Raw genomic sequence first — 14,139 nt, 5'->3', positions numbered from 1 at the left:
GGTAAACATCGGGTAACTAAGCGCAGGGCCGCGCTTAGTAACCCGATGTTTACCCTGGTTACCATGCTAAAAGTAAAAAAAACAAACAGTACATACTTACCTACCGCTGTCTGTCCTCCAGCGCTGCGCTCTGCTCTCCTCCTGTACTGTCTGTGAGCCGGAAAGCAGAGCGGTGACGTCACCGCTCTGCTTTCCGGCTCCCAGACAGTACAGGAGGAGAGCAGAGAAGCAGAGCGCAGCGCTGGAGGACAGACGGCTGTAGGTAAGTATCTAGTGTTTGTTTTTTTTTACTTTTAGCATGGTAACCAGGGTAAACATCGGGTTACTAAGCGCGGCCCTGCGCTTAGTTACCCGATGTTTACCCTGGTTACCGGCATCGTTGGTCGCTGGAGAGCGGTCTGTGTGACAGCTCTCCAGCGACCAAACAGCGACGCTGCAGCGATTCGGATCGTTGTCGGTATCGCTGCAGCGTCGCTAAATGTGAAGGGGCCTTTATATCTGTGCCCCAACCCCCATAATAGCTGACCCCGCTCCCAATTTGCTTGCCATCCCTTTTCTCTCTGCCATAGATGAAGCCAGTGAGCAGCTAACAAAGGGAAGAGATAGCTAGATGTACGATAGGGGGATAATATGTTCCATAGTCGGCTCATCTGTCACCGCAATAGACAAGTTTCTACGGCTGCCATTTAACGCTGTATTATTATTGCTGTTACCAATGGTAAATCCCCATAGAGAACAAGGAAAACTGTTCCTTAATAACGTGTTAATGTCACCAAATTACTTAGAGAGATCTAATCAACCTGAACATAAACGTTTCACTTCTCCCTCATTGAAATACTTTTGTTAGTAAAGTTCCAATGTTTCAGATTTTTCTTGTAACTTTCTGAATAATACTGACAACTTAATTACTTTTGACAAAATGACAAAAGGAAATCAAGCATTAAAGCCGAACCTGCCGGGTCAAATGTGTGCGGAGCATAACAGAAGCTGCAGATGTTTCCATCTATTGTAAACTACATAAGCCCAGCAGATCCTTGAAGGTAGAAACATTTAAAGGGTCTTTTTAGTTTTTTTTTTTTTTTTTTCATACAGTTAGTATAAAGGATCCAGAAGTCACTTAAAGGTCATATACTGTATATAGATAAAGTTGCACATTCTTCCCCGAGGAATGTCCTGGTGTGACTAGTGCCAGCTGCTCTTCCATTCTCGCAGGTCCTTCTTGGACCTGAGTAGAGATGAGCAAACCCGAACTGTAGAGTCTGGGGTTCATACCGGACATGTAGGGTACAGTGCTAAACTCCATACACAGACTTCTCCCGGAAGTCAGTTTTATTGTTTGGAGTTCCGGGAAGAGAGAGGTCTTATGACAAAAATTGGCAATTGAAGGGGCACTTGAAGGAGTTCTCCACCACTTTTTCAAAACTGACCAGATGGAAGGGATGAAATAAGTGTTACTTACCACTCCAGTTCCCTGCTACTACACCACTGCCGCTTCTGTGGTCTCTACCGGGACCGGTGATGACACCCCATCCATTTAGTAACCGGACCACTGAGGCTGCAAGGTGGGGTAACTGATGAATGTAGTGTGAGCCCAATAAAAGTGATGCCAAATGCCAAAATATAATGATAATTTATTAATATTATCAGTGGATGGTTACATTGGACTGCTGACTCTCTAAACCTTTTACCCATTAAACAATTAAGAAAGATTTTTTTGGTGCACTCTATTTTTAGTTTTTGAAAATGTAAAAACAGTCTTATACATTTAGTGCTTGTTTTTTTGGGGAAAAAGATTAAATAAAAACCATCCTAAAGTTAGGCATATACTGCACAAAGCCAAAGAATTGAAACCATAAAAAAAAACAGATTTCTTGTTTCCATTACAGTCGGGACAGTCGGGTGATGCCCATACACATTAGGATTTGCCCCTATCGTGGCAGAATTATTATCTTAAACCTTTCTTGCTGAAGCCAATATTTGTTTTTGCGCTTTAGTTGTTTTCTTCTTCTCTCACTGCAATGACAAGTCAAAGTTTTGGATACCACCATTCAGTTTACCATAAAATGAAATGAAAATGAAAAATATATATTTTTTTTTTGGGGAGGTACATACAATGGTTTTTCTTGCTTATTTTTTAGTGAGATGAAGCGACTGAAAAGACATAAAATCTGTTATTTTTTACTATTTTTATTTTATTGTACAGGTTAATAAGTTTTACATTTTGAAAGATCAGACTATCATGCATGCAGCAATAGCACATATGTTTATTATTTTCTTTATTTTTAAACAGAAAAGGGGGCGTGATTCATACTTTTAAATTTTTTTAGAAAGATTTTTTTTTTACTTTTTTATTTCCCTTAGGTGACTTGAAATTGTGATAGTTTGATCACTTGTGCTGCAATACTTCAGAATTGCATAATAGAGAATATAGAGAACATTCTACAATGGGAAAATAAGTATTTGATACACTGCCGATTTTGCAAGTTTTCCCACCTACAAAGAATGGAGAGGTCTGTAATTTTTATCATAGGTACACTTCAACTGTGAGATATAATCGAAAAATAAAAATTACCTCATGGGGTAATGATGATTCTAAGAATGGTCAGGAATCAGCCTAGAACTACACGGGAGTAGCTGGTCAATGACCTGAAAAGAGTTGGGACCACAGTCTCAAACATTAACGTTAGTAGCATACTAAGCCATCATGGATAAAAATCCTGCAGGGCAAGGAAGGCAACGCCAGCTCACTGCCTGGTCACGCCGGCACATGTCCAGGCCCATTTGAAGTTCACCGGCGACCATCTGGATGATCCAGAGGAGGTATGGGAGAAGGTCATGTGGTCAGAATAGAACTTTTTGGTATCAACTCCACCCGCTGTGTTTGGAAGAAGATGATGGATGAGTACAGCCAAAAGAACACTGTTCCAACTGTGAAGCATGGTGGTGGAAACATCATACTTTGAGAGTGCTGTTCTGCAAAGGGGACAGAACGTTTGCACCTTAGTGAAGGGAGGATAGATGGGGTCATGTATCGCAAGATTTTGGCCAACAATCTCCTACCCTCAGTAAGAGCATTGAAGATGGGTCATGGCTGAGTCTTTCAGCATGGCAATGACCTGAAACACTTTTGGGCACATTTACCGTGTCGTCTTTTTTGACCATCTTTTGATCTTGAGCAATGCTGCTCCTTCCTACTCAGGTTTATGTGGATTCATTCACTGTGTGGCGGGCTTTATATACTCCATAGCTTGTGTGGAGATACATCATTGTATCTTAACTAACCAGATGACTATTTTTAGCAAGAAAGAATAGACTGTTATCTATATGTTTACTTTTGAATTTAAGTGTTGATTTCTGGTTAGTCAAGAAAATAGACTTTTGTTTGTGTAAGCCTGTAATATTGACTTGTAAGCTGACATTTCATATAACATATTGTGCTCTTACCCTTGATGTTTACCGATATGCTAATTATGCATTGTGTAGGCCAGATAGTTTGTTGACTTAAAAAACAGAGGAGGAAAAACTATGCAAATGGTTAAATAATCAAGTAATACTACTTGATCTCATCACCATTATTCCCCTTATCCGTGATGCTAAACTAAAGGACACTTGTTAAACATAAAAAGAGGTGATATGCCTCTAAGAGACAGACAGAGACAGACAAAGATTCAGCCAAGACATTCACACATCTAGGGGATTCTACAGAACTGCCGCCAATACATCATGGCTACAGCATGAGGGACACGGATCTTTCAATCTACAGGAAACAAATTAGGAGACCTCAGCCCCGACTGGAAGAATACAGATCTGCTACATTGACCATCGCTGAACCATGGATACATTTGGAGAAAGCCAGGATTTGGACCTGCCAGTCGCCTGACACAATTGGAGGTGTTTGGAGGAGCTACCCTTGGGTCAACTGGCCTTGTACCTGAATGGACTGTCATTTTCCTAAGCTTGTCGTTATCTCCTCTCTGTGTGTGTCCCACAGGTGGGGTAGTCGACCCTAGAAGATAAAGCCAGGTTGTGACCCTCCAGTCAACTGGCCTTGTACCTGAATGGACTGTCATTTTCCTACGCTTGACGTTACCCTGGGAGCTCTGAAGTCACAGCTGATCTCATCTCGGGGAGTCAGCGAAAGGGTGAGACTCTGTAATGTGCACCATCTTGGGGTATTTTGCTGGGACTGTTCTACGTGTTATCTGCCTGTTTTGTGGTTCAATAAAGCATTGCCACACTGTTTTAGCCTCACTCTGTGTTGTCTGAGAAGCGTTAAGTCCATGTTAAAAGGAGAGTGGGCATTCGGCGGGGCGATCCCTGGTCCATGCGGTTCCGGCTAGCGGACCTGGGCATGAGCCGACCCTTCCCCCATGCCCCATGTCTCCACAGCTCAGATCATTGCACATTTAATCTATGATCATTTCAGCTGCATACTAGGTGGAGATAATCGGTTTGATATTTTTCCATGAGTGGTGTTTCATAGATAATAAGTGGAGCATGTATTTTGTACATTTGCATACTAGACTTTAGATATGGTATTGGATTCTTTTTGACCGTTTTTTACATTATGATTTGATATATATATTATTGAGATATTCTGCTTAGATGATATGGCTATAGATTTCTGCTATTGCTTGCTATATAATAGTCTTTACTCCACTGATCACACATGCACATATCTAACCACTGAGTTTTGAAGATATTATTATTATCTGTATATATATTTTTCATGCTAATTGACAACATTGTTCTATGTATATGGTCTTTAAAGCGGCGGGGTTTTCTAGCTGTATTGTGGGCTATTGTGTATATTTTTATGCCATTTGTGACTTTTTAAGTGCTGTTACTTTTATGTCAGTTTGTTTTAATAAAATATTGATCTATATTATTTAGGCATTATTATTATTTTTTGGGTGATCCCTAGTTAAATAGCATGTTTTTTGCTTCTGTCTGTTTAAATGACCCAAAACACACAGCCAGAACAACTAAGGAGTGGCCCCGAAACATGAAAGATCTGGAGAAGATCTGTATGGAGGAGTGGGCCAAAATCCCTGCTGCAGTGTGTGCAAACTTGATCAAGAACTACAGGAAACATCTGACCTCTGTAATAGCAAACAAAGATTTCTGTACCAAATATTAAGTTCTGTTTCTATATTGTATCAAATACTTATTTCATTAAATAAAATTCAAATTATTTATGTAAAAATCATACAATGTGATTTTCAGGAGTTTTTTTTAAGATTCTGTCTGTCATAGTTGAATTGTACCTACAATAAAATTTACAGACCTCTCTATTCGTTGTAGGTAGGAAAATCGCCAGTGTATCAAATAATTATTTTCCCCACTGTACATTATATAGAGAATATAACGATATTCTATAAATTAAAGTGCCAGGAGGACTACAATAGCAGCCATGGGATTGCGTTTCAGGGGGACCTATAGGATCCTGTTCATCAGTCCATTTAAATCCTCCTGTCAGAGAGTGACAGGGGCATTTAAAAGGTTAAACAGCTGCAATCGGAGCTAGCTCCCGGCACTGTTGATAAAGGCAGATGCCGACTGTATAACACAGCTGGAACATCCTAGGTGTGATGCAGGCTTGGCTCCTGAGCCCCATTCGTACATGGGAACCCCAAAGGAGGATGTATTATTACAACCTACATCAGGAAGGGGGTTAAAGGTTCATAGCCTATTCACAGGATATTCACCCCTGGAATAAGACTTGTTCCACACTTCCGACAATTATGATTTACTGTGTACTGCAGTGTCTTCCAATCCGAAACAGTGTCCGCAGTGTCCAGATGTTCGGGTTGGAAGACCTGTGGCCAGTCTGGACATCACTGTCTGTACTCATCCCATGATTGTCAGACATGTGAAACTGGCGCTTACTTGAATGGATGTTCCCAGTTTATAAAGTTTTGACACATGGCTTCAATATGTCCTCACGTAGTGATTAGTGGTGGTTTGACCCCTGGAACGTCCGCTGATCCTGGGTTCCCCTGTACAGTGGCCCACCCAGCTCCATAGGGAACTGCAGCTGTCTCCTTCCCATGAAGGGAACAGTAAGGGGGCAAAACACTAAATCAGTGCTGTCACCCTTTATTCTCATGACCAGGGGGGTTCCAGAAATCAGAACCCCACTAATCATCATGTGATAGCATATTCTAGAATATGCTATCACCTTACAAGATGGGAATATTACTTTTATCTAATCAATGTTAGCACATTTAGACTACAGTTGTGGCCAAAAGTATTAACACCCCTGCAATTCTGTCAGATAATACTCAGTTTCTTCCTGAAAATGATTGCAAACACAAATTCTTTGTTATTATTATCTTCATTTAATTTGTCTTAAATGAAAAAACACAAAAAGAATTGTCCTAAAGCCAAATTGGATATAATTTCACACTAAACATAAAAAAGGGGGTGGACAAAAGTATTGGCAGTGTTCAAAAAATCATGTAATGCTTCTCTAATTTGTGTAATTAACAGCACCTGTAACTTAGCTGTGGCACCTAACAGGTGTTGGCAATAACTAAATCACACTTGCAGCCAGTTGACATGGATTAAAGTTGACTCAACCTATGTCCTGTGTCCTTGTGTGTACCACATTGAGCATGGAGAAAAGAAAGAAGACCAAAGAACTGTCTGAGGACTTGAAAAACCAAATTGTGAGGAAGCATGAGCAATCTCAAGGCTACAAGTCCATCTCCAAAGACCTGAATGTTCCTGTGTCTACCGTGTGCAGTGTCATCAAGAAGTTTAAAGCCCATGGCACTGTGGCTAACCTCCCTAGATGTGGACGGAAAAGAAAAATTGACAACAGATTTCAACGCAAGATTGTGCGGATGTTGGATAAAGAACCTCGACTAACATCCAAACAAGTTCAAGCTGCCCTGCAGTCCGAGGGTACAACAGTGTCAACCCGTACTATCCGTCGGCGTCTGAATGAAAAGGGACTGTATGGTAGGAGACCCAGGAAGACCCCACTTCTTACCCCGAGATATAAAAAAAGCCAGGCTGGAGTTTGCCAAAACTTACCTGAAAAAGCCTAAAACGCACTTTCACTTACCTGAAAAAGCACTAGAAAATGGTTTGATAGAAAGCACTGGAGAATTCTAAGGTGGCCAGCAATGAGTCCAGACCTGAATCCTATAGAACACCTGTGGAGAGATCTAAAAATGGCAGTTTGGAGAAGGCACCCTTCAAATCTCAGGGACCTGGAGCAGTTTGCCAAAGAAGAATGGTCTAAAATTCCAGCAGAGCATTGTAAGAAACTCATTGATGGTTACCGGAAGCGGTTGGTCGCAGTTATTTTGGCTAAAGGTTGTGTAACCAAGTATTAGGCTGAGGGTGCCAATACTTTTGTCTGGCCCATTTTCGGAGTTTTGTGTGAAATGATCAATGTTTTGCTTTTTGCTTCATTCTCTTTTGTGTTTTTTCATTTAAGACAAATTAAATGAAGATAATACCAAAGAATTTGTGATTGCAATCATTTTCAGGAAGAAACTGAGTATTATCTGACAGAATTGCAGGGGTGTCAATACTTTTGGCCACAACTGTAAGTTCTCATGTAATCATGCATCTGAAATGGATCCAGCAGCACTTCGTTATCTTAACAGGACAAAAAAAGTTATGCAAACACAACTTTTTTTTTGTCCAGCTAATTAAACTTATTGCAACTGGACCTATTCTTTTTAACACTGAAGTCTATGGAAAACAGATCGGTTTAATTACACATTGTCCAGGCCAGCTGGCTTGTTGACTTGCAAAACAGAGGAGGAAATACTATGCAAATAGATTAAATAAAGAATGTGAAGAAGTTGATCTAGTCACCATCCTTCCCCTTTACCGCTGGATGTTGGTTTGAAGCACAGAGGAGATATGGCTCCTCTGTAGGAGACATTTACATATAGACAATCCAGACAGCCAAAAAGAACCAGAGACTCTGTACAACATAGCAGCCAAGACATCATGGCTCCATCATGGGGGACACAGATTTAACATTCTACAGGATGCCAGGTTAGGGGACCACGGTCCCGACTGAAAGAATACAGATCTGCTCCATTGACCATCACTGACCTATGGATACGTTTGGGGTAGTCATAATTTGGACCCAAAAGTCACCTGAGTGCCATGGATACATTTTGGGAAAGACAGGAATGGGACCCACTAGTCACCTGGCTCCATGTAGATGTTCGGAGAAGCCAGGATGTGACCCTCCGGTCAACTGGCCTTGTACCTTAATAGACTGTCATCTTCTTAAGCTTGTTGTTACCTCCTCTCTGTGGGCGTGCCACAGGTGGGGTAGTCGGCCCTGTAAACTCAGAAATAACAGCTGCTCTCATTTGCGAGTCAGCAGAAGGGTGAGACTTTGTAATTTGCCTCATCTTGGGTATTTTACTGGGGCGGTTCTATGTGTTATTAGCCCATTTTGAGGTTTAATAAACTATTGCCACACTTTATTACCCTCACCCTGTGTTGTTAGAGTAGTATTATGCCCATGGTAAAAGTAGAGTGGGCTTTTGGTTGGATGATCCCTGGTCCATGCTGTTTCAGCTTGCGGACCAGGGCACCCGCTGACTACCCGTGTCTCCACAGCACTGTTCCTGCTTTGTTGCTTTTACCTAACAACATTAATAAGGATGTCTTCCCATAAGTGTTTTTTTTTAGGTAAATTTAGATGGTAAGAGTTTTTCCACTAATTGACATGGACACAGTGATAAAACCACTGCTATGCGGATGCATAATGTCTAATATTATGGATGTCCTCCATACTAGATCCTTCTAATCCTTTAACATGGTAGTTACTTGTCAAGGAGTCAAATAGAGCCCACCGGTCTTCATGTATCTTCAGTGCTGCATCACTTTCATGTATATATGGTTCAGCACAGCCTTTGACATTGATTAATGTCATACAGTGGCTTAAGTTAGTCCTCAGATTTGTTCTGAGCTCAAGGAGAAATGGTTTCTTTCCCTGAATGACTCAATTCTTAGCCCTATGTGACTGATTGATTGCAGGTATGATATCTTCCCCTATTGTAATGATTGACAGGACAAAAGACGATTCGGGAGAATTGCCCTCTAGACATATTCTCTACACCATGTAGCTGTCATTACTAGTCAGTCACTACAGGTGTCAGTGGTAAAGGCATAAAAATAATTAGTGCAGCGACGGCTCGACACACAAGGTTAGCCAAGACAAATAACATACAGAAGGAAATCCAATCATCAATTAGGCTCCATGGCAGAGATCCACCATGTCTGAACATTTTAGGAGTAATGTATGGCAGAGGAACAAACAGCCAATTGCTCTTCATACTTATTACTGGTCTTACATTATGCAAATGGTATTAACAAGAGCATATTTTAGTAATCATACTAATGACCCCAAAAAAGTATCCTCTTTATACCACTGACTATAATAACGTGTTTGTTTGGTTGCAGCTCAGAAACTTGGAATTGTTGAGGCTCCTGCGATGCCATTAACCAGCGATGAGTGGCTTAAAGTGAAACGGCGGTCTGTGGAGCAAGGCGACTCTGTACAGCCATGTGTTATATGTAAGGAGGAGTTCAAACTCCACCCCCAGGTACAGTAGTGACACTATGTCCTATCCTCCCCCAGGTACAGTAGTGACACTGTGTCCTATCCTCCCCCAGGTACAGTAGTGACACTGTGTCCTATCCTCCCCCAAGTACAGTAGTGACACTGTGTCCTATCCTCCCCCAGGTACAGTAGTGACACTGTGTCCTATCCTCCCCCAGGTACAGTAGTGACACAGTGTCCTATCCTCCCCCAGGTACAGTAGTGACACTGTGTCCTATCCTCCCCCAGGTACAGTAGTGACACTGTGTCCTATCCTCCCCCAGGTACAGTAGTGACACTAGATCCTATCCTCCCCCAGGTACAGTAGTGACACTGTCCTATCCTCCCCCAGGTACAGTAGTGACACTATGTCCTATCCTCCCCCAGGTACAGTAGTGACACTAGATCCTATCCTCCCCCAGGTACAGTAGTGACTGTCCTATCCTCCCCCAGGTACAGTAGTGACACAGTGTCCTATCCTCCCCCAGGTACAGTAGTGACACTGTCCTATCCTCCCCCAGGTACAGTAGTGACACTGTGTCCTATCCTCCCCCAGGTACAGTAGTGACACTGTGTCCTATCCTCCCCCAGGTACAGTAGTGACACTGTGTCCTATCCTCCCCCAGGTACAGTAGTGACACTGTCCTATCCTCCCCCAGGTACAGTAGTGACACTAGATCCTATCCTCCCCCAGGTACAGTAGTGACTGTCCTATCCTCCCCCAGGTACAGTAGTGACACTGTCCTATCCTCCCCCAGGTACAGTAGTGACACTGTGTCCTATCCTCCCCCAGGTACAGTAGTGACACTGTGTCCTATCCTCCACAGGTACAGTAGTGACACTGTGTCCTATCCTCCCCCAGGTACAGTAGTGACACTGTGTCCTATCCTCCCCCAGGTACAGTAGTGACACTGTGTCCTATCCTCCCCCAGGTACAGTAGTGACACTGTGTCCTATCCTCCACAGGTACAGTAGTGACACTGTGTCCTATCCTCCCCCAGGTACAGTATTGACACTGTGTCCTATCCTCCCCCAGGTACAGTAGTGACACCGTGTCCTATCCTCCACAGGTACAGTAGTGACACCGTGTCCTATCCTCCCCCAGGTACAGTAGTGACACTATGTCCTATCCTCCCCAGGTACAGTAGTGACACTAGATCCTATCCTCCCCCAGGTACAGTAGTGACACTGTCCTATCCTCCCCCAGGTACAGTAGTGACACTGTCCTATCCTCCCCCAGGTACAGTAGTGACACTATGTCCTATCCTCCACAGGTACAGTAGTGACACTATGTCCTATCGTCCCCAGGTACAGTAGTGACACTAGGTCTTATCCTCCACAGGTACAGTAGTGACAGTATGTCCTATCTTCCCCAGGTACAGTAGTGACACTAGATCCTATCCTCCCCAGGTACAGTAGTGACACTATGTCCTATCCTCCACAGGTACAGTAGTGACACTGTGTCCTATCCTCCACAGGTACAGTAGTGACACTAGGTCTTATCCTCCACAGGTACAGTAGTGACAGTATGTCCTATCCTCCACAGGTACAGTAGTGACACTAGATCCTATCCTCCCCAGGTACAGTAGTGACACCATGTCCTATCCTCCCCAGGTACAGTAGTGACACTATGTCCTATCTTCCCCCAGGTATAGTAGTGTTACTATGTCTTATCCTCCTCCCAGATACTGCAGTGACACTATGTCCTATCTTCCCCCAGGTATAGTAGTGTTACTATGTCTTATCCTCCTCCCAGATACTGCAGTGACACTATGTCCTATCCTCCCCCAGGTATAGTAGTTACTCTGTGTCCTATCCTCCCCCCCGATACAGTAGAGATACTATGTGCTATCCTTCTCCAGGTACAGAAGTTACGATGACCTATCCTCCCCCCGCTACATTAGTGATACGGTCATCTCCTCCCCCAGTTACAGTAGTTACTGTGCCCTATCCTCCCCCAGATAGAGATACCATGTACTACCCTTCTAGAGGTACAGTACTGTGTGTTACATCCTCCCAAAGGTACAGTGGTGTTTGAAAGTTTATGAACCCTTCAGAATATTCCATATTTCTGCATAAATTTGACCTGAAAGCAGATAATTTCACACAAATCCTAAAAGTAGATAAAGAGAAGCAAATCAAGCCAATGAGTCAAACATATTAGACTTAGTCATTTTTTTATTGAGATGGTCCAATATCACACATCTGCAGACTTGTACCCTAAGGCTGGACAGCCCCTTTAAGGAGTGCCAGAATTTTTTTTTTTTTATATTTAAGGAACCTACCCGACCCATCACAATCTTCCAGAGTGCCATTCTTCTCATATACAAAACTGTCAAAAGGGCAGGGCTTTTCATGTCAAGTTTGAAATGACATATTAATAATAGGAATATGAATGTCGTAGAAGGGGGTCCCCTGTTGTGTGCTGGAATGGTGATCCGCTCCGTAAGAAGATCTCCTGCTATGGCGGGCTCAGCGCATCAATGCATTACATGGAAGAGCATTCAGGGGGGATGTGGGGCTGGTTGTGACAGCCGACAGATTGATCATCAGCCGGCTTCTTTTTGAAAAAAGGGTGGTCTTCATTACACTGTGGCCCCCTATAGGGAATGCTACTGACTTCTATGTCCACCAGAAAGAAAAAACCATGTAAAGTGCTAAATCCCTCTGTGGTCTGCCCGTGGTGCTGTACGACTGCACTGTGTGAATGTTAGCGTGTTGCACCATTTGTTTTCCATGTCATTTTGCATTGATTTGTGTCGGCGCTGCTTGTTTTACAGGTTCTGCTTTCATGTTCTCACGTATTTCACAGGGTAAGTGGAATATTTTACATTTATGATATTTCTGACTGTAGAATAGAGGCAACAAAGGCTTATACATTACATAAATCATTAATGAAATGTGAAATAACGCATCATATGGCGACCGCTGTCCCCACACATGGAGCTATTATCATCACGTAATCATAAAAAAGAAAGAGAAATGACCACTGTTAGGGGCCAGAAAATTAGCGTAAAAGCCTCAAAAAGTTGCAAAACTTCTGTGCAGCAGGGAGTTGCACAATTTTTTTTGCGACTTTAGATGATTTTTATCTGGGTCCACCAAAATGGGCAGGACAGGGGTATGGCCATACCCGTCCGTCAGATTTATAAAATATGCCGACGCGTTGTGGGGTAGCATTTCTGGTGCAGCGCGCACATGAATGCTGGTTTCATTACGTGGCGCGCGCCTCTTAATGAATTCGGAGCCTTCTTTTTAAGCTTTGCCAGACTTGATAAATTGGCTCCTCAGTGTTTTGTCATTTTTTTAAATCTGTATTTTGCCCATAAATAGGAACACAAGAGTCATGGCTTATCTGGTGAGGTAGATTTGCTAAGCCGTAGGTCAGAATGAACAGCAACGAGTGGAGGCGTTGATGCAGCGGAGTTGGAAAAGCCGGAGAGTATGTGGAGCAGCGAGGATTATTTACAGTGTATGACACATGGATCAGTAAAGATATGTATGCTGGACGGAACATGGATCAGCAGAACTGTGTATGCTAGATGGCATACAGGAGACATGGACCGATATCTTGGAATAGCTCAGCCGAGTGTGCTGATGGCACCTTTGAGTGACCGGGCAACGTACGTAGTTAGGCACCTTGATGTAGCATAGCCTCCAGCACCTTGACGTAGTATATCTGAGTTTGAATTTAGGCACATTGATACCTGAACCAAGTGTGTGGACAACACCTGGGAACACCAGAGCTGAGGGGAGCAGATAGACACCTTGAGGCAAGAACAGAATCAAGAGTGCGAACAGCACCTTGAAAGCACAGAGATGAGTCGGCTGTCAGGAACCAACATGTATCAGAGATGAGTGTGCAGAAAGCATCTTGGAACAGAACCGTTGGCTCAACAGTCAGGTACCTTGATGTAGTAAAGCCGAGTGTGCAGACAGCACCTTGAGAGCACAGAGATGAGTCGGCTGACAGGAACCAAGATGTATCAGAGATGAGTGTGCAGAAAGCATCTTGGAACAGAACCGTTGGCTCAACAGTCAGGTACATTGATGTAGTAAAGCCGAGTGTGCAGACAGCACCTTGAAAGCACAGAGATGAGTCGGCTGACAGGAACCAAGATGTATCAGAGATGAGTGTGCAGAAAGCATCTTGGAACAGAACCGTTGGCTCAACAGTCAGGTACATTGATGTAGTAAAGCCGAGTGTGCAGACAGCACCTTGAAAGCACAGAGATGAGTCGGCTGACAGGAACCAAGATGCATCAGAGATGAGTGTGCAGAAAGCATCTTGGAACAGAACCGTTGGGTCAACAGTCAGGTACCTTGATGTAGTAAAGCCGAGTGTGCAGACAGCACCTTGAAAGCACAGAGATGAGTCGGCTGTCAGGAACCAAGATGTATCAGAGATGAGTGTGCAGAAAGCATCTTGGAACAGAACCGTTGGCTCAACAGTCAGGTACATTGATGTAGTAAAGCCGAGTGTGCAGACAGCACCTTGAAAGCACAGAGATGAGTCGGCTGACAGGAACCAAGATGTATCAGAGATGAGTGTG

The 14,139-nt window shown here is 43.2% G+C and overlaps 1 protein-coding gene across 1 annotated transcript in view; it reads left to right on the top strand.

Moving 5' to 3' along the window:
- The window catches only part of RNF32 (ring finger protein 32), a 62,044-nt gene that overhangs the window by 26,423 nt on the left and 21,482 nt on the right, over nt 1-14,139 (top strand). Inside the window, exons 4-5 of the mRNA XM_069729728.1 lie at nt 9,448-9,590; nt 12,367-12,399. Of these exons, the coding sequence (XP_069585829.1) occupies nt 9,448-9,590; nt 12,367-12,399 (176 nt within the window). The remainder of the gene's footprint in view (nt 1-9,447; nt 9,591-12,366; nt 12,400-14,139) is intronic.

Source organism: Ranitomeya imitator, chromosome 6 (assembly GCF_032444005.1).
Source record: "Ranitomeya imitator isolate aRanImi1 chromosome 6, aRanImi1.pri, whole genome shotgun sequence".
NCBI classification, from domain to species: domain Eukaryota; kingdom Metazoa; phylum Chordata; class Amphibia; order Anura; family Dendrobatidae; genus Ranitomeya; species Ranitomeya imitator.
The sequence above is the reverse complement of the archived record's forward strand: the minus strand, read 5'-3'. Positions and strand labels throughout refer to the sequence as shown.